This window comes from Xyrauchen texanus, chromosome 11, assembly GCF_025860055.1.
Source record: "Xyrauchen texanus isolate HMW12.3.18 chromosome 11, RBS_HiC_50CHRs, whole genome shotgun sequence".
NCBI lineage: Eukaryota > Metazoa > Chordata > Actinopteri > Cypriniformes > Catostomidae > Xyrauchen > Xyrauchen texanus.
In genome coordinates this window covers 44,538,105-44,557,432 of record NC_068286.1, presented here as the reverse complement: position 1 = coordinate 44,557,432, position 19,328 = coordinate 44,538,105, and the positions used below count along the sequence as shown (strand labels likewise).

The 19,328-nt window shown below is 38.0% G+C and overlaps 1 protein-coding gene across 2 annotated transcripts in view; it reads left to right on the top strand.

The window, feature by feature from the left end:
* Positions 1-4,490: 4,490 nt before the first annotated feature.
* Positions 4,491-19,328, top strand: part of wdr19 (WD repeat domain 19) — a 29,146-nt gene continuing 14,308 nt past the window's right edge. Inside the window, exons 1-19 of one of the 2 annotated variants that reach the window (XM_052137516.1) lie at positions 4,491-4,565; positions 4,946-5,037; positions 5,453-5,518; positions 5,730-5,855; positions 6,349-6,464; positions 6,894-7,009; positions 7,100-7,180; positions 7,642-7,754; positions 9,874-10,047; positions 10,472-10,542; positions 10,649-10,821; positions 12,221-12,332; positions 12,421-12,527; positions 12,633-12,755; positions 15,049-15,198; positions 15,320-15,467; positions 15,990-16,197; positions 18,939-19,098; positions 19,191-19,301. In XM_052137516.1, the coding sequence (XP_051993476.1) occupies positions 4,560-4,565; positions 4,946-5,037; positions 5,453-5,518; positions 5,730-5,855; positions 6,349-6,464; positions 6,894-7,009; positions 7,100-7,180; positions 7,642-7,754; positions 9,874-10,047; positions 10,472-10,542; positions 10,649-10,821; positions 12,221-12,332; positions 12,421-12,527; positions 12,633-12,755; positions 15,049-15,198; positions 15,320-15,467; positions 15,990-16,197; positions 18,939-19,098; positions 19,191-19,301 (2,253 nt within the window). In that variant the 5' untranslated portion in view covers positions 4,491-4,559. Of the gene's footprint in view, positions 4,566-4,945; positions 5,038-5,452; positions 5,519-5,729; positions 5,856-6,348; positions 6,465-6,893; positions 7,010-7,099; positions 7,181-7,641; positions 7,755-9,873; positions 10,048-10,471; positions 10,543-10,648; positions 10,822-12,220; positions 12,336-12,420; positions 12,528-12,632; positions 12,756-15,048; positions 15,199-15,319; positions 15,468-15,989; positions 16,198-18,938; positions 19,099-19,190; positions 19,302-19,328 lie in introns of both variants that reach the window. The other variant, XM_052137515.1, reaches the window with a different exon arrangement.

Below are 19,328 nucleotides of genomic sequence, written 5' to 3'. Positions count from 1 at the left end.
TGACATTTAATCTCAGCTGTCCCCAAATGACTTGTTTTAAATTTTTTCATAAAATGTTATCAGGTCACCAGTTGGTTCAGAGACAATGACCTGTCATATATTGAGCGTTATGGGTGACATTGCTTCTAATCTAATTGATGTCACCAAGAGCAGAATAGTAGGTGAGTTTTGAATGTGTGTGCCAGTGTGAGAAATATCTAACAGCCTGTTAAGTAAGGGATAAAGTACAGTCGGCTGGTCATTATCATAAAATAAACCCTGACAGGGGGATTATAGATCTTTTATTAAAAGGGTTTATTTGGTGCTAATGAGCAGCTGACTCTATATGTATTCTGTTTATTACACGGCTACTTACCAAATAAGTAAGTAGATATGACATTGATTTGAGTTGAAATTATGCTATTATACACTCAGACAGTCTGCACTGTCTGAGTGCTGATGAACCTGTTGGTGTTTATTTAATGAAAATGACTGACTGACTTCTCATTATAGACAATAGACAAAATTATCATTTTTGACTCGCAATTACTGGATGACTGGCGAAAAATCACTTTGTGCTGCAGATGTGCGGACATTGTTTAGAGCTATTTGAACAACAACGTTTAATGTTCTATAAAAAGGATTCTAATGATTATGGAAAACCTGCAAATATCAGGGACTTTGTTTAATGGTGTTTTCCCAGATCCAGCCTGGACTTGAATTGAAGAATTGAAATTCTAACAATCTGAAATGTCATGGAAATTTCTATAGTGAATATGTATTTTTTTCTAGCTTTGTTGTAAATTATAGCAATAATTAATATTCTGTAAAAGTGGTGGTGGTGTAGTGGTCTAAGCACAAAACTGGTAATCTGGTAATCAGAAGGATGCTGGTTCAAGCCCCACAGTCACCACCATTGTGTCCTTGAGCAAGGCACTTAACTCCAGGTTGCTCCAGGGGGATTGTCCTTGTAATAAGGGCTCTGTAAGTTGCTTTGGATAAAAGTGTCTGCCAAATGCATAAAAAAAACCGTCCAATGTGATGTCTGAATTGTGAGCAAATCGTTCTCTTTGATTGTTTCTTTTTGATGAATTTGTCAAACCATTTCTGTCATTGAAATGAACTGGTCAAAAACTGTGGAAACCCCATTTAAACCAAAGACATGAAAGATATTATGTCCGTATTTCTTCTGTTTATGTGTAGATGATCTGATGGTTTGGTTGAAGAGCTTCAGTCTACCCTTGGAGGTCATCAGGTCATGTGTGGATAGGCTGGTTCTGGATCGTGTCTGTGGGGAGCTGGTGTCTATGTGTCATTCTATATGAGAAAAGAGCTGAGAACATCAATGAAGACCTGCTGGTAAGACAGAACTGATATACAGTATCAACTATGCGTGCAATTTATCCTTAAATTAGGAGTGGGAAGTATGTCCAAAATCCTGTTCCTGGTATAAGAAATGGCATGGTAACTACTGTATATAATTTGCTGGAAATTCCAAAAACAATTACACCTGGTATTAAGATGCGTTTCGGGTGATCAGATCACAAGTGGTCAGCTTTACATACAGGTGTAAACGGGGTGCAAAACATTTTGTGATCGGATCACAAAAACCACATACAGACGTAGTCAAACATGCATATGACCACATCTATCTCTTTTGTCTGTTTAATTGGACTTTTTAATTTCATTTGTCTCTAAAGGAGATAGTTCACCCAAAAATGTTTTCATTTATTCACCCTCATGCCATCCCAGATGTATATGCCTTTCATCAGCAGAACAAAAAAAAAGTTTTTAGAGGAATATTTCAGCTCTGTAGGTCCATAGAATGCAAGTGAATGGTGACCAGACATTTGAAGCTCCAAAAATGGCATAAAGGCAGCATAAAAGTAATCCAAATGACTCCAGTGGTTTAATTGATGTCTTCTGAAGCGATACAACATTCACATTCTGAAAGTGAAAGTGAAAGTGGAGATTAATGGAAAAATGGCTGGGTGAACGTTCCCTTTAATGAAAGCATTTAAAAAATGTATTCAAATAAAACTTTTAACATGGAAAACATCTACTGTACATTTATGTGATTCCTTACATTGAAGCCAAAATTTGTTTTATTAGCAATTCCATCCGATCTTCTGACAAACGGGTTAAAATGAACATTTACTAATTTTGTTAGTTAGCAAGCTAGCCGGCCTGATTACATACCATAGTGTCTGGGTAATGAATTGGCAAGCTGAGTAACGTTGCCCAAAATGCCCTGCTCACTCTTTATTCTGACATTTAGCATAGTTATTTAAGCCTGACATCCTATTGGCTAAGTGGTAAGTCTCATTTATAACTGCGGACTCCAGCACTAGTTAATGGAAGGTTGTGAACATGTTGAAATTTGACTCACAGGAAGCAAGGACGTGGAGGAAGAAGCGAGTGTGCTACATCTGATGTCACCAGAGCAACAGTAAGTTCCATTTAATGACAGATAAACTACATCAATAAGCAAAATAGCAGAATAAAAGATTGGCTGAAACTTTAAGGAACTTCAGTGTATTTTGGTTAACATTTCATGCAAGTAATTTCTTGTAAATAAGATGTTTATTTATTTTTCAGAAAACCAGTGCCCAGGCAATGGATTTGGAATCTCCTCTTTTACAAAAACTAAGAACCAAAGATTGTAGTGATTGTTTGTGTGTGCTTTTATTGTAATGTGACCGTATTCATTGCATCGATCAGTACATTATAACTTTAGAACAAACCATTTTTGTTTCCCAGCTCTCCTGATAACGGTCCCTGTACTGTTTTACTATTACATCCTTAGGTCTAGTTTTTAAAAAGGCAATATTATTGAATATGCTTCTGGCGCACTGTATCTCATAGTGACTTAAATCATGTTTTCCTCCAAACCTGTTTGTTATATTAAAGTTTTCTTGCCTGAAAGTATCAGAAGGTGATGTCTAAGACTAAAGGCTGTATTATACGGGGCAGATGAATAACACATTTGCACACAGCAGTGTTCTGCTGTAAAACTCCCTATAATGTTTGATAATGATTGAACGCATACTGTATGAATAAACCAAACAATGTTAAGAGGGTTGCTTATTAAAAAGTTCAAATCAACCCCTTGAAAATAGTAAACTGGTGGAAACGTTGGTGACAAGAAGGTAATCTAAGGCTCTGGCTACTACAAGAGTATGAACATTGACCATTTTAAGTGCAAAAGCCACTCCAGAATTGCCCACAGGACTTGAGACCATGCTTGAGCTCTGAGGTAACTAGCAATATTTAACACAATTTTATAACAGTTTTTCTTTAACGATTGTATACATTTCCCTACCATGGCCAATGCTATGAAACCATTAAACACAACCAATTAAACAGGCTTGTAATTTTGCAGAACATTTCAATTTCATAATTACATAATGATGCAATGTATTCTTTTCTATTAATGCATTTATTTAAAGCAAACGGAACAAAACTATAGACAAGCTATCTATTGATTTCATTACACATTCAGCAAAAGACACATGTTAAAAAAAAAATCGGTTTGTCATTAATGTTTCACAATGGAGGCTTCTTTTACTTGTGTTTTATTGACGCCTCTAATTTCTCTCTGGCCATTTTTCTCAAGCTATGGGATCCATTTGTGCCAATATGCATAAATATCTCTCCAAGTGTTACTTTGCCATAAAGATTTTGGCTTTTTATCCCCATATCTGAATAATGGAAATGGACAAAGTCCTAAACCATAGGAAAATCTTTGTTCAGCTTGGTCCAGCTCTTCCTCTGGAAATAAGGATGTGTAATTTATCTGTAAAAATAAATAAATAAAGAACAGGCTTGGTATATTGTATGGCCCCAAGACAGCACAACACATGGTGATGTTGAGTTCTATTTGACTAATAGAGTTTTATTATGTGCTGACCTGTGGAAGATAACCCAGGTCAGGCTTAGTTTTCTAATAAGATCCACCTATGACACTCTTCCAAGCCCTGGAAATTTGTCTCTGTGGTATGGTAAAGAGGGGAGTTGACCCCTCTGTGAGGCCCCGAGAACAAATATGCAGCACATGTTGGCTGGGTGCAAGACCGTCTTGGCACTGGCACTCTCGTTCCAGTGTACCACCCATAGAACATCTATGGAACTGCTGTGTTATGCATTTTGTAGTTAACATTGTAGGCACCCTTGCTAGAAGCGCTCAGCGTCAAGCACTAGGAAGTGTAATCCAGCTTGAAATCATGATCATGCCTAGAGACTACAATGGCAAGGTGTACAGTGAAAAGGAGTTATATGGACATGGATTTTATTCACTTTTAGGCTGCCTTTATGTGCTTTTTGGAGCTTCAAGTTTTTGGTCACCATTCACTTGCCTTGTATGAACCTTCAAAGATTTTCTTCTAAAAATCTTAATTTGTGTTCTGCAGAAGAAAGAAATAATGATGAGTAAATAATGAGAGGATTTTCATTTTTGGGTGAACTTCTCCTTTAAGGCGTGACCTCTTTGCTGAACACTGATTGGCTGTTTGCTACGAGGTTGCTAAGGGAGATCAAGACGCGTCGCAGTGGAACGTTCCCTAAGCTTTCTACAAGCAAAAATGAAGGCAGGTATTTTTTTAATAAAATGATTTAATGTCCAGTTTCATTTGAAAGTATTACCGCTATTTGAAGTGCATATGTGCACTCGAGAATGAAGCTAGTCTAGTTTCAGCTAGTTTCTTAAAAGCATCACGCTTAGCATTAGCACGATGGCTAGTTAGCTTCATAACAATGTATTTTGGCTCTGAAAATAATTGCACACAAATAAAATTGAATATATAACAGCAGTATATTTATACAAATTACCTTGTCGCGTTCATAAAAAACGTCTGTTAAGAATACCAATGTAAAAGTAATGGAAAGAACCGTTTCCATGCTATTTTTGTTTATTTTATCCTTATATATTATGGCTGCGATTGATTTCTTGTTTTTTCTATGTTTTCAGCGTGTTTTTACGCTGTCAGAAAAGTCCTGGTTGGGATCATGTTTGCAATACAAATGGCAGAAAACAGTTGGCAACTATCTTGCAGTTGCAGGGTGAGTGAGTGACTGTTTGCTTGCTGGTTTATTAGCCATGAAGTCATGGGCGTAGAAAACACGGGTATGTGGGGGGACGTGTTCCCTCAAATCCAATAAAGCCAAATTTCATCCCCCACAATTTTTAACAGGGCAGATGTGTTTACACTGTGTCTTTCATACAGCAAATATCTAAATGTGTAAATGCAAAAGTAAAAATTCACTGGTCATTAGTGTAATTAATTCAATTAAACTATTTAAGGGATTGAGAGCCCTAAAAATAGTTTTCTATATTTATGTTCATCTTGCACTAATCATTCTGTCCCCCTCACTTTAGAAATTATTGCTACGCCCCTGCATGAAATATTCATAATTTTGTTACGTAAAGTATAAGGGAAAAGTTATTTATTTCATATTTTAAACATCCAATTCACAGCCCTGACAATTTTGTAAAAATCTTTGATCGACATGGACAGAAGGTGAATGAAGTAAATCTCCCGGGGTAAGTGAGCTTACAGGCATTTGCAGCCATTTATATCAGGGTAAAGTTGTTGTTGTGAAGTCTTCCTGAGACTTATTGCCAGACAGTGAAGTTTTTTGTTAAATTTGCTTGTAATATAAATGTAATATTAATCTAAATTATATATGCTTACCGATTACAGGAACCAATGTTCTCTTTCTATTGTAGCTCATACTGTTTTGTGTGTGTGCAGGAGTTGTGTATCTCTAGACTGGGATAAAGATGGTGATATCTTGGCTGTCATCGCTGAAAAGTCCAGTTCCGTTTACTTGTGGGATGCCAATGTCAACAAAACTTCACAGCTGGACAGTGGGATGAGGTATGTGTTAGAGACATTGAGAGCACGTGTTTTTTTAATATTATTTATTTTATTTATAATTTTTTATTTTCTCCCAATTTGGAATGCTCAATACCCACTACTTAGTAGGTCCTCGTGGTGGTGCGGTTACTCACCTCAATCCAGGTGGTGGAGGACAAGTCTCAGTTGTGCATGACACCGCAGAGACTCCCAGGAGGCTCATGCTACTCTCTGCGAACCACGCACAACTTACCACGCGCCCCATTGAGAGTGAGAACCACTTATCGCAACCATGAGGAGGTTACCCCATGTGACTACCCTCCCTAGCAACCTGGCCAATTCACTCAGCGCACCCTGGATTCGAACTCGCGACTCCAGTGGTGGTAGTCCGTGTCAATACTCGCTGAGCTACAAAGGCCCCCAAGAACACATGTTTTTGAGTATAAGCTCTTGTATACATCTTGTTGTTAAGGTGATGCATCTTTTTGTTTGCTGTAATTTGTGGTCACCACAGAGATCAGATGTCCTTCCTGCTCTGGTCCAAAAATGGGCCACTGTTGGCCGTTGGCACATCTAAAGGAAACCTTCTCATCTACAACCAGCAAACCTCACGCAAGATTCCTGTTCTTGGTAAAGCCTTATTGCTCCTATATCGGCTTAGTGCGATGAATGCTTTGGAACAATATGAGCGCTGTTCCACCATCAGGCCGAACTGTTCTGATCATGGTGAGTTGTGGTTTCCACTTCAGCATGGTATGGCATGATACCATTTCAAACTGTTCCCGGACCACATTTCTCACCACATTCTGACGCAGGACAGAGTTCTGTTGAAATGCCTACAGCGACGTGGCGAATCTCAATTAGTTACTTGCTCAGCCAGCCATTCTAATCCTGATTTTGCAGCAACACACTGGATAAAGAAATCCTAACTATACCATTAAGGCTGGATCGGTACAGAACTGCATGATTCGTCCTGATGGTGGAAGCTTATGAATTGTTAAAAGTCCTGATTTGAATCTGTGTGAATAAGTACAACACATCTTGCATGTGAATGTGTAGGTAAGCACACAAAGAAAATCACATGTGGCTGTTGGAGCTCTCAGAACCTCCTGGCTTTGGGCAGTGAAGACCGCAGCATAACTATCAGCAACCATGAGGGAGACACTGTTCGACAGGTATGGGTGGGTGTGTCAGAAAGAGAGGGATTTAGAAGCTCCCAAAAATATCAAACACAGTTTTTAACATTATTAATCTCTGTCCTTTAGACCTCTGTGAGAGCAGACCCTGCAGATGTTCAGTTCTCAGTGATGAAAACAGATGAGAGATCATCTCCAGGCGAAAGCACTGTATGTTAACAAGCTCTTTTAACTTAGTTATTACTAATGGTCTAATACTAATTACTAATACCAGAAACTAAAATTAATAACAAACGAATAATAATTCTGGCATCAGTGCAAAAACAGAAACTAATATTATAGAACGAATATCTCAGACCTTCAGTTCTGATTGGATGAGTCTCGTTTGATGCCTCTATAAATGCTTCAGTTGTAATGAGAATTGGAGATAAAATTAAGAAAGACAGACAGCAAGAAAAGGGCACTGATACATTAGAAATTCATTCATGCTTTCAAACATTGCTTTGTTTATTCACTTCAGATCTTGATGAGAATGAGAACATGAGACTATAATGCATTAGATGTGTCTTTATGTGAGTGCATTGTGCAACAAGCATAAGTAATCTTGCACTGATGCATCTTGGGCAATCCTACAAGAATAACCATTTGACTAAATGCCAATTAACTTGCAGGTGAGTGTGGCTTTGGGGAAGAAGACCCTGTTCCTATTTAACCTGAATGATCCTGATAACCCTATTGAACTGGCCTTCCAGCAGCGCTACGGCAACATCATCTCCTACCGCTGGTACACACACACATACACACAAGAGGTCGGCCGATAGTGGATTTAGCTGATACCATTAAATCATGTGGTGGAAAAGGAAGGTTGCAGATGAATTGGCTAATGGTTTTAAAATTGGTTTATAGAATGTTAAAAACAATTCTTAGTATTTCCTTACTATAATGGGCACAGACATAGCGGCAACAAGTTTATTGTGCAACCAAAATTCCAGTAATAACCAGAAAAAAAAGAAGATCTGGTACATAACGCAGGACTTTAAAATATAAACGAATCCAAAATTCACAGAAAACTCATATTTTGTAATGATAGAGACTTTACATTCTACAGGCTCCATTACAATGCTCAATATAAGTATTTATCAAATTAACCTTTTGTATAGCCTATATATTCTCCATTATGTATGAAATTATATATTTATATATATAATATACATACACTGGTAGCCACAAGTTTGGAATAATGTACATATTTTGCTCTTATGGAAATAAATTGGTACTTTTATTCACCAAAGTGGCATTCAGCTGATCACAATAAACGTGAAACGTCAGAAAACGTGAAAAAAATAAAGTATAATTACTATTCCAATTTGATTTTTTTTTTTCAGAACTTCTTAAACTACTTCCAACTAAATCCTCCATGTGGCATTCTAGCTGTCAGTCTGTCCAAATACAAATATCACCCCACGCTTCCTGTAGCACTTGCCATAGATGTGACTGTGTTATCTGGCAATTCTCACGCACCTTACAGTCTAGCTGATCCCACAAAAGCTCAATGGGGTTAAGATCCATAACACTCTTTTCCAATTATCTGTTGTCCAATGTCTGTGTTTCTTTGCCCACTCTAACCTTTTCTTTTTGTTTTTCTGTTTCAAAAGTGGCTTTTTCTTTGCCATTCTTCCCATAAGGCCTGCACCCCCGAGTCTTCTCTTTACTGTTGTACATGAAACTGGTGTTGAGTGGGTAGAATTCAATGAAGCTGTCAGCTGAGGACATGTGAGGCGTCTATTTCTCTAGAGACTCTGATGTACTTATCCTCTTGTTTATTTGTACATCTTGCCTTCCACATCTCTTTCTGTCCTTGTTAGAGACAGTTGTTCTTTGTCTTTGAAGACTATAGTGTACACATTTGTGTGAAATCTTCAGTTTATTGGAAATTTCAAGCATTGTATAGCCTTCATTCCTCAAAACAATGATTGACTGACGAGTTTCTAGAGGATCAAAAATGACTTTTTCAAATAGTGATGGTGCTGTTTTTTTTGTTTACAAAATCTGTACATTATTCCAAAATTTTGGCGACCAGTGTGTAATATTATTATTAATAGATATATAGATATATGTACTGTATACAGATGAGGTTTAATCAGGCAAAAGGTTTAATATTACTATTAGATATGAAGTTGTAGACACAATGGATGTGCTGACAGGGCACATTTCCATATAGTTTTTTTTCTTTGCATGCTCTCTCTTCAATTTATAATACTTTATTATCTAATCAAAATAACAAAATGTGCATTGAAGTGAGTGAAAAAAAAAATGGATATATTTAGTCAATTATGAAAGATTTAGTTATAGCAAATCCCCACAAGATGTCAGTGATTGTTTTTTGCCTTTAGAGGCTGCTGTAATACCATAGAACTAAATAGTTCTAACTGTAGAATCATCCACTGACCACAGAGGAGCAAAAATGTATACAGTCTATATTGACAACTATCGGCATATTTTTGCTGATAAACAATATTTCCAAAATTTGTAAAACAGATATATCAGCCTACCTCTAACACACACACAAACACTCAGATGTACTTACATATGGAGTTGACATGTTAACTGTTCATAATGTGGGCTGCTACAATAAAGGTTGCTGGTTCGGTCCCAAACAGGAGTAAGCTCAAAAACTGGCCAATTGCACCAGTTGTGCATCATTGTGCTCTTGAGCAAGACATTTAACTGCAGTGTGGAGGACTGAATATAACATAAATTTAGTGTCAATGTAATGAAAAGGTTGCTCTAAATAGTAAATAACTAGCTTCCTGGCAGCCACATAAACATTAACTGCCATTTTAATAGATCAATTCCAGTTTGTGCTTCATGTACTGAACAGATTTGGCCCTTTCTGTCTATAGGTATGGGGACGGGTATATAATGATTGGATTTTCCCATGGTTACTTTGTGGTCATTTCCACACATATTCGTGAGATTGGACAAGAGCTATTTCAAGCCCACAATCACAAGGACAGCCTGACTAGCATCGCCATCTCACAGTCCCTAAACAAGGCTGCATCATGCGGGGACAACTGGTAAGTGTTCGATAGCATGCACGTGCCATTGCATTAGATGTTTGCTTGAATTTCATAGTAACTAGGGATGTGCAAAACTACATATATTCTTAATCCACTAGTTGGTGTGTTGTATGAAGTCAACTACTCATAATTTACTCACCCTCATCAGACAGACTGCAATATACATTATTTTCTTTTTGTGTTCTGCATAAGAAAGAAAGTCATACAGGTTTTTAATGGCATGAGGGTGATTAAAGTATGACTGAATTTTCATTTTTGGGGCAAACTTGGGTGAACCTTTAATGCAGTTATATTATGGTTGTATACAGTAACTTGCATTATATCTAGCATGAAATGCTTAGAATAGTTTTCTTTATCAAGTAGAGCAGTGTCTGTACACTTACATGTGAGACAACATGATTGTACTGTATATCTCTGTCAGTATTAAGATACATGACCTGACTGATCTGAAGGAGATGTATGCGATAGTCACTCTGGATGAGGAGACTAAAGGTATTATGCCATTAATGATGTGTATTGATGCATTGTATAAGTGTGAAAAATATTCTCCTTGAAGTGTGCATATTCGGCCAACACTCAGTGTGCGTGTCCCTCTCAGGTCTTGATCAGATGTGTTGGACTGATGACGGGCAGCTGTTAGCTGTGTCCTCTCAGCAGGGCACTTTGCACGTTTTTCTTACCAAGCTGCCCATATTAGGAGACAGCAGCGGAACTAGAATCGCCTATCTTACATCCCTGCTGGAGGTTACAGTCGCCAACCAGTTGGAGGGGGTGAATAGACATCACAAAGCAATATGCACCCACAAAAAGGCAAAACATTCAGACACATACTCTTAAAGCCTCTGGTTAGGTTGTACCTGATTAGTGGTGCTTGCTAAGTCAAGCATCATTATTACAATAGCTCATCATACTTAGGTTTAGGGTTTTTCAAAACTCACCCCACATTGTTTGCGGTACGGTTATGCATGATACATGGTAGATGATAAAATGGGTGAAAACAATCCTTTTGACTTCAGACTGATTTATACTTCTGCATTGAACCTACATCATAGGCAACTCCTAGCTATAGCGGTAACTCAGAATGGTGCCAAAACAAAAAACATCCAGTGAGCAGCAGTTCTGTGAAGAGAAAGTTGACGCTGCACTAGGCACAGGCTCACCAAAACTAGACCGTTAATGACTGGAAAAACATCACCTGGTCTGATGAATCTCGGTTTCTTCTGAGGTATACAGATGGTAGGCCCATACTATTCTCCACGATCCACGCACAGCTTACCACATGCCCCATTGAGAGCGAGAACTCTTAATCGTGACCACGAGGTGTTTACCCCATGTGACACTACCCTCCCTAGCAACTGGGCCAATTTGGTTGTTTTAGGAGAACTGGCTGGAGTCACACAGCACACCTTGGATTCAAACTCGCGAATCCAGGGGTGGTAGTCAGCATCAATACTCGCTGAGCTACCCAGGTCTCATGAGTAATCATTTTTTAATTTGTTGTTTGTTTTTTTAAGCACGGAGCATTAAAGAATGCCAGAATGTACAGTATATTTATTTATTAACTAAGCGACTCAAGAGCAAGCATACAGAATATGACTGATTTATTTTCAATCTGCATGGCAAGCAACATGTATCGGCTAATAAATGATATGTATTAAATACAATATAATTTAATGAACTAGTTTTTAATTTTACAATAGTTTAATAAATACATTTGAATCAACGAATGACATTTCTTTCATTTGTAGATGAAATGTAGAATTATTTCAGAAATGAAGATTTTTTGCTGTTTGCACTTGACCGTGTACTCCCAGAACAATGCAGACACATCAACACAGAACTATAAATGCAACGTGGAGCCTACGTCATAGGTTCAATGCAGAAGTGTGAATCAGCCTTTACATTGAAGGAGGGACACAAGCCATATCTAGGCTCCGGAATATCATAGAGAATAAGGGGCGGGCTCTTTAGAGATGGGCCTGTAAGGAACCACCTAGAAACTACCCATAACACCCTAGCGACCACCTAGAAATGTTGTAGTAACCACCCACAACACCCTCGTTAATTAGCGATGGGCACAGGCAAACACCACTTACATTTTTGTAAGAAAATTGTCAATTCAATTTATATTAATGCATCATGTCCAGATTTATGTCATTTCTTTTCTCAGGAGTCCCCCACTGCCATTGCAGTGGAGGTGGAGCCTAATTTCATAGCTGTGGGGCCATATCATGTTGCGGTGGGCATGAACAACAGGGCGTGGTTTTATGCTTTAGGAGACGGTGGTGAGTGAGAATGAGATGGTATGAACAATATGTTGACCTCTGCAGATAAAATGGCCTATTGCATGTTTGTGTGTGTGTGTTTCAGGAGTGGAACGTGTAAAAGACACAGAGTATTTAGGTACAGTGGCCAGTATGTGTCTGAACTGTGACTATGCTGCAGCCCTGTTTGAGGGGAAAGTCCAGTTGCATGTGGTAAGAGGAAAATCATTTGTAAGAAGTATGGCTGTCAAATTGGAATGTATGTCTGTCAAATATTTCTAAATGTCTATTTCTAATTGTTGTGTATGCGAATGAAAGATTGACGGAGATGAGCAGGTTGTTCAGGAGGACAGACAGACGAAACTGTTTCCAGAACCCGATCAAAAATACCGCATCCTCTGTCACGCTCTCACCGCCGAGTTTCTGTATTATGGGACTGATGTGAGTCATTCACATGCACACATCCTATTTTCATTTTAACCTTAAAGGGATAGTTCACCCAAAAATGAAAATTCTCTAATCATTTACTCACCCTCATGACATCCCAGATGTATGTGACTTTCTTTCTTCACCAGAACACAAATTATGATTTTTAGAATAATATCTCAGTTCTGTTGGTCCATACAAATCAGGTGAATGGCTGCCAAAATGTTGACGCTCCAAAAATCAGCATAAAAGTAATCCGTACAATACAAGTGGTTAAATCCATATCATCACCCGTGATATGATAGGTGTGGTTGAGAAACATTACATATAAACACAACATACAAGTGTGTACAGATAGACTATACAAGAACAGTATACGTAATACATAAATATACAATACAGTACAATACCATACTTCATAATAAAGTGCAGTGCACATGCTGGTCTGTATTAGTGTGGATATATGGTGCAATGCAGAAATAGAGTCAAGCAGCAGTAAATAAGTGGTAGCAGTGAGGACTGCAGTCAGTCCAATTATTGTGCAGGTCAGTTATAAGTTAAAGAGTTATTGAGTTATAGAAGAGAGCCACTGCTCGGGGAAAGAAGCTGTTTTTATGTCTGACTGTTTCGGTTTTGATGGCTCGCCAGCACTTCCTGGAAGGCATGAGCTGGAAGATGTGGTGAGCAGGGTGTGAGGGATCATTGATGATCATATCAGCTCTCTTTTTGCATCACGCCTTATACAGACTCTGGAGACGGGGCAGATTGCAGCCAATTCTTTTTTACTGTTGAGCGAACAATGCACTGGAGACCGTGCAGATCGTGAGCTGTGGCTGACCCATACCTAACTGTTATGGATGATGTGAGGATGGGTTCAATAATGGCAGTGTAGAACTGGACCACAAGTGACCGTGACAGGTTAAACTTCTTCAGCGGTCTCAGGAAGTAAAACCTTTGACTGACCTACTGTCTTTAAAGCATTTAGCTCCAATTTGTCCATACTAGACCAGGACACCAGGTGCTTCTATAAGAAGAATCGTTGCTATCACTGAGACCAATCAGTGTTGAGTCATCTGCACATTTTAGGAGCTTTACTTGGGTGTCAGTCGAGGTGCAATCATTTGTATAGAAAGAGTAGAGAAGTGGAGACAGCACACAGTCTTGTGGTGCTCCAGTGCTGATAGTGAGTGTGCCTGTAGTGAACTTACCAAGGCGCACCTGTTGCCTCCTATTGTTGATAAAATCTGTTAGCCACCTGCAGGTGGCTTCAGGTACAGTCAGCTGAGAGAGCTTGGCTTGTAGAAGCAGAGACGTAGGTCCCTGGGCTGTCAAGGTGCTGGAGTATGAAGTGTAGACCCATGTTAACTGCATGTTGTTGGCTGAGAGCTGTTTGTTAACCTTTCAGAGTAGTCTTAGTAGGGGCAAATGCATGAAAAATGTAAATCACAAAAAACACAAGAAGAAGAATGAGAAAGTGAAAGTTAAAGTGGAGATTGACTGAGCAGGGAGGAGAATTTATAGTCAAATTTGACTTAAATATTGATCTGTTTCTCACCCACACCTATCAAATCCCTTCTGAAGATATTGATTTAACCACTGGGAGACAAATGGATTACTTTTATGGTGACTTGTGTGATTTTTGGAGTTTAAATTGTTTGGCACCCATTCACTTGCATTGTATGGGCCAATAGAGCTGAGATATTTTTCTAAAAATCTTAATTTGTGTTCTGCTTAAGAAAGAAAGTCATACACATCTATGGTATGAGGGTGAGGAAATTATGAGAGAATTTAAATATTTGGGGGAACTATTCCTTTAATCTCACTTGATAAAACTGATAGTTCTAAGCCTTAAATGGCCAATACCCAGTTCCAGTTGTGTTATAGGAAGAGCTATGATGCGAAACACTTGTTCACAGCTACTTTATATATCACTGCGCAGCACCCATAAAGAACATACACTGTTATTGTTACAAAGTTAAAGCATTAACGTAGTTACTGTAGTTCTAAAAACTATGTATTAAGCATTAGTTATTTATGTGGATGACACCCATTGTGTCAATTTATGCAAAAGTACTGTTCTTTGCTCCTCACTTTGCTCATTTTGTGCAAAAAACAATAGATTCTTATATTTCTCAAACTGCACAGAAACTGAAAATGCATACTCTTCAGATCAATAATAAATTACCTGAACAGAGGGTCTTTCTCCATCATTTACTGATAAATAGTCAGTTACAATCAGTTTTCAAAAATCACTCAGAATTGAATACAACTGTTAGACATCTCTCTCACTCTTACTCTTTTTCTGTAGACTGGGTTGATTCAGTGTTTCTATTTTGAGGACTGGCAGAGTGTGAATGAGTATCGCCACACAGTTGGCATACGCAAAATCTTTCCTGACCCCAATGGAACACGTCTCGTCTTTATTGATGAAAAGAGTGATGGGTTCCTATACTGCCCGGTACACAGAAACACACACGTTTCAGCTTTTATTGATCAGCACTAATTAAGAAATTATACTCTATTTACATTGCTGATATCAGCTCTTGAAATCAAATGAAAGCAAGTCTGTTTTCCTGTAGGTGAATGATTCACTGTTTGAGATCCCAGACTTTTCTCCTGCCATTAAAGGGATATTGTGGGAAAATTGGATCACCAACAAGGGTGTGTTTGCAGTGTATGAAGAGGACAAGGTCTACACATATGCCTTCCACAAAGAAACCATACATGGTAAACTTAATTGGAATTGTACGGAATTTAAGGATTCTGGTTCAGATAGCAATTTGACAACGATTATGTTTTCTTAATGGTTTGGTTAAAGATTCTTTTTGTAATTTTGAGAGAGGAAAAATGGACAGTGAATTTGTAAAATTGGCTATAACTTTACACAGAAAAGCTTTATAAGTGATTTTATCTCACTCAAAGCATGTTTACACACATTGTCTTGTGGCAATACTTCAAACGTTCAAAATTTGGCCCCATTCATTTCCATTGTAAGTGCTTCACTGTAACTCGATTTGTGCTTTTTTTAAAGAAAAGGACGAACAAGTCATTTTTTTGGTATTTTTATGGTAATCAACATTATGGCACAAATGCTGTCGATTGAGCTTAACTTGTATTGAACCCCGAATATTCCTTTAATGTGATGGATGGGTTTGTTTTAGTTGGGTAATGAAAAAGACTTCACTGTTACTGAGTATTAATTTATTTGTGTTTGTGTGTGTGTGTGTGTGTGTGTTTGTGTGTGTCAAGGCTCTAAAGTGATTCTTGTTGGTGCCACCAAGCTGCCTTTTTCCCATAAGCCCTTGCTGCTGTACAATGGGGAGTTGACTTGTCAGACCCAGAGTGGGAAAATTAACAGTGTGGTTTTGAACACACATGCCTTCCTCAACAACCCACACAGTGAAACCAGCAAAGAAAAACTCCAGCCTTTACTGCAGCTGGCCATTATGCTCAAAAGGTATTTGCACATGATATTTTATGCAAAATTAGGGGAAGGGATGGACAGACTTGTTCGAACTGACAAAGTCGACTGTAACTCAGATAACCGCTCTTCTACAATTGTGGTGAGAAGAATATCAGCTCAGAATGCTAGAGATGCAGGTTGGCACTCTTTTGGTGGCACAAGGGTGACCTACACAATACTTAATTTCATATTTGTATTTACAGTTGAAGTCAGAAGTTTACATACACCTTAGCCAAATACACTTAAACTCAGTTTTTCACAATTCCTGACATTTAATCGTCTAAAACATTCCCTGTCTTAGTTCACTTAGGATCACTACTTTATTTAAAAAATGTGAAATGTCAGAATATAATGATAATGATAATAAGATAATGATTTATTTCAGCTTTTATTTCTTTCATCACATTCCCAGTGGGTCAGAAGTTTACGTACACTTTGCTGCTATTTAGTAGCATTGTCTTTAAATTGTTTAACTTGGGTCAACGTTTTGGCCTTCCACAAGCTTCTCACAATAAGTTGCTGGAATTTTGGCCCGTTCCTCCAGACAGAACTGGTGTTGTAGGCCTCCTTGCTCGCACATGCTTTTTCAGGCTTCGGATTGAGGTCAGGGCTTTGTGATGGCCACTCCAATACCTTGACTTTGTTGACCTTCAGACATTCTGCCACAACATTGGAGGTATGCTTGGGGTCATTGTCCATTTGGAAGACCCATTTGTGACGAGCTTTAACTTCCTGGCTGATGTCTTGAGATGCTGCTGCAATATATCCACATAAGTTTCCTTCCTCATGATGCCATCTATTTTGTGAAGTGCACCAGTCCCTCTTGCAGCAAAGCATCCCCACAACATGATGCTACCACCTCCAAGCTTTACGGTTGGGATGGTGTTCTACGGCTTGCAAGCCTCACCCTTTTTTCTCCAAACATGGACGATGGACATTATTGCCAAACAGTTAAAATTTTGTTTCATCAGACCAGAGGACATTTCTACAAAATGTAAGATCTTTGTCCCCGTGGGCACTTGCAGACTAGTGGAAGTCCACAATTATTTTCTGAGGTCTTGGCTGATTTGTTTTGATTTTCCCATCATGTCTAGTAAAGAGGCACTGAGTTTGAATGTAGGCCTTAAAAGTTCATCCACAGGTACACCACCAATTCAGTACACCTCCTATCAGAAGCTAATTGTCTAAAGGCTTGACATAATTTTCTGGAATTTTCCAAACTGCTTAAGGGCACAGTTGACTTCAGTGTATGTGAACTTCTGACCAACTGGAATTGTGATATAGTCAATTAAAAGTGAATCAATCTGTCTGTAAAGAATTGTTGGAAAAATTGCACAAATTAGATGTCCTTAAACGACTTGCCAAAACTATAGTTTGCTAATATTAAATCTATGGAGTGGTTAAAAAATTAGTTTTAATGACTTCAACCCAAGTATATGTAAACTTCTGACTTCAACTGTAATCTGTTATGAAACAATGAATAGATATTCTGTTATAGTTTCACAATCTCTCTCATATTGGACCCTGGCCACAGAGCATTTATTGTCTTGTTACGTTTTTGTGCATTACTTACAGCTACTTTCGTATTTGTTGTTGATTTTATTGGTAACAGTAGTAATATTAGTTTAGATTGAGAATTTATTAACATTTATTTATTTATTAACTTTTATCTGAATCAGTTGAAGGATTTGACATAGATGACATTCTATTTGTTTTTATGTGCTTAAGAACAACAACATTTGTTAACACTTTACAATAAGTTTCCATTTGTTAACATTAGTTCATCCATTAGTTATCATGAACAATATTTTTTACTGCATTTAAACAAATTTGCACTGCTAATTTATATGCTTAGTTAATATAAATGCAATCGTTCATTGTTAGTTCATGTTAGTTTATAGTGCATGTTAACAAATACAACTTTTGACTTTAAAAATGTATTAGTATAGACTATTTCAAGGATGTAAACAATAACAAAGGAATTATAACGCTACTGGCCTGGGAGCACTGAGTTCTGTGTGACAAATTGCTTATGTGCTTCATTTGTGTGTCGTTTTGAATAAAAGTGTCTTCTAAATGACAACATGAAATAGTAAAAGACTTGTGCAGCTTCATTCATTATAATGGGAGCAATTTAAAGGCACTTTTAGAACTCTACCTTACAAACTCACGCCTGTTTTTTAAAATTAGTTGGTATAAATGTCGTACACTACCAGAGAATAGACATATACTATAGTTGTTAGTATTGCCAGCCATATCGCTTCACTGCAGCGGGTTCATGCATCCATTTGTTGTTGCTTTTGACATTTCCAGGTATCCAGAAAGCATCCAGCCACTGAACAACATGGTCCACATTTTAAATAAAGACATTTTATGACAATCGTGTTAACGTTAGTACCGTTAATCATGTTAAAGTCACTATGAATGAAGTGCTGTTGTCTTGAATGAGTTCAACAATTAGCAGGAAATGTTCAAGGAATGAAGATGTCACTTCCTTAAACCGACAGTCCTTGAAATGGTCTATATGTTGATATTAGCATTAACCAAGATTTTATAGTTCCTGTAAAAGTATTGTTCATCATTAGTTCATGTTAACTAATGTTGTTAACTATTGCTAACAAATAAAACCTTATTGTAAAGTGTTACCAAACTATTTGTCCTCATAAATTTTAAAGTTGCCTCTAAAACTAAACTAATAACAAAAAAGTCAATTTCTGCCCCTGATGTTTGTACAGGTTCTCTGATGCTTGGGATATATGTAAAGCTCTGAACAATGCCGAGGCATGGGGTGAGCTGGGCAGAGCCTGTCTGCACCACATTGAGGTGGAGCTGGCCATCAGGGTATACCGCATGATGGGAAACGTTGGCATGGTCATGTCCCTAGAGGATATCAAGGTGAGATCACAAGTCATTGTGTGTTTTTGGGGTACTGGAGAAGTTTTGACTCTATCACATACTAAAGGGTTTTTTCTCAACTGTGTCTGTAGGGAATAGAGGATCAGAATTTGTTAGCTGGACATTTGGCCATGTTCTGCAATGACTACAACCGAGCTCAGGACCTGTATCTTACGTCTTCCTATCCTATGGCAGCCCTGGAGGTGAAATGGGGACCAACGCACATTCAG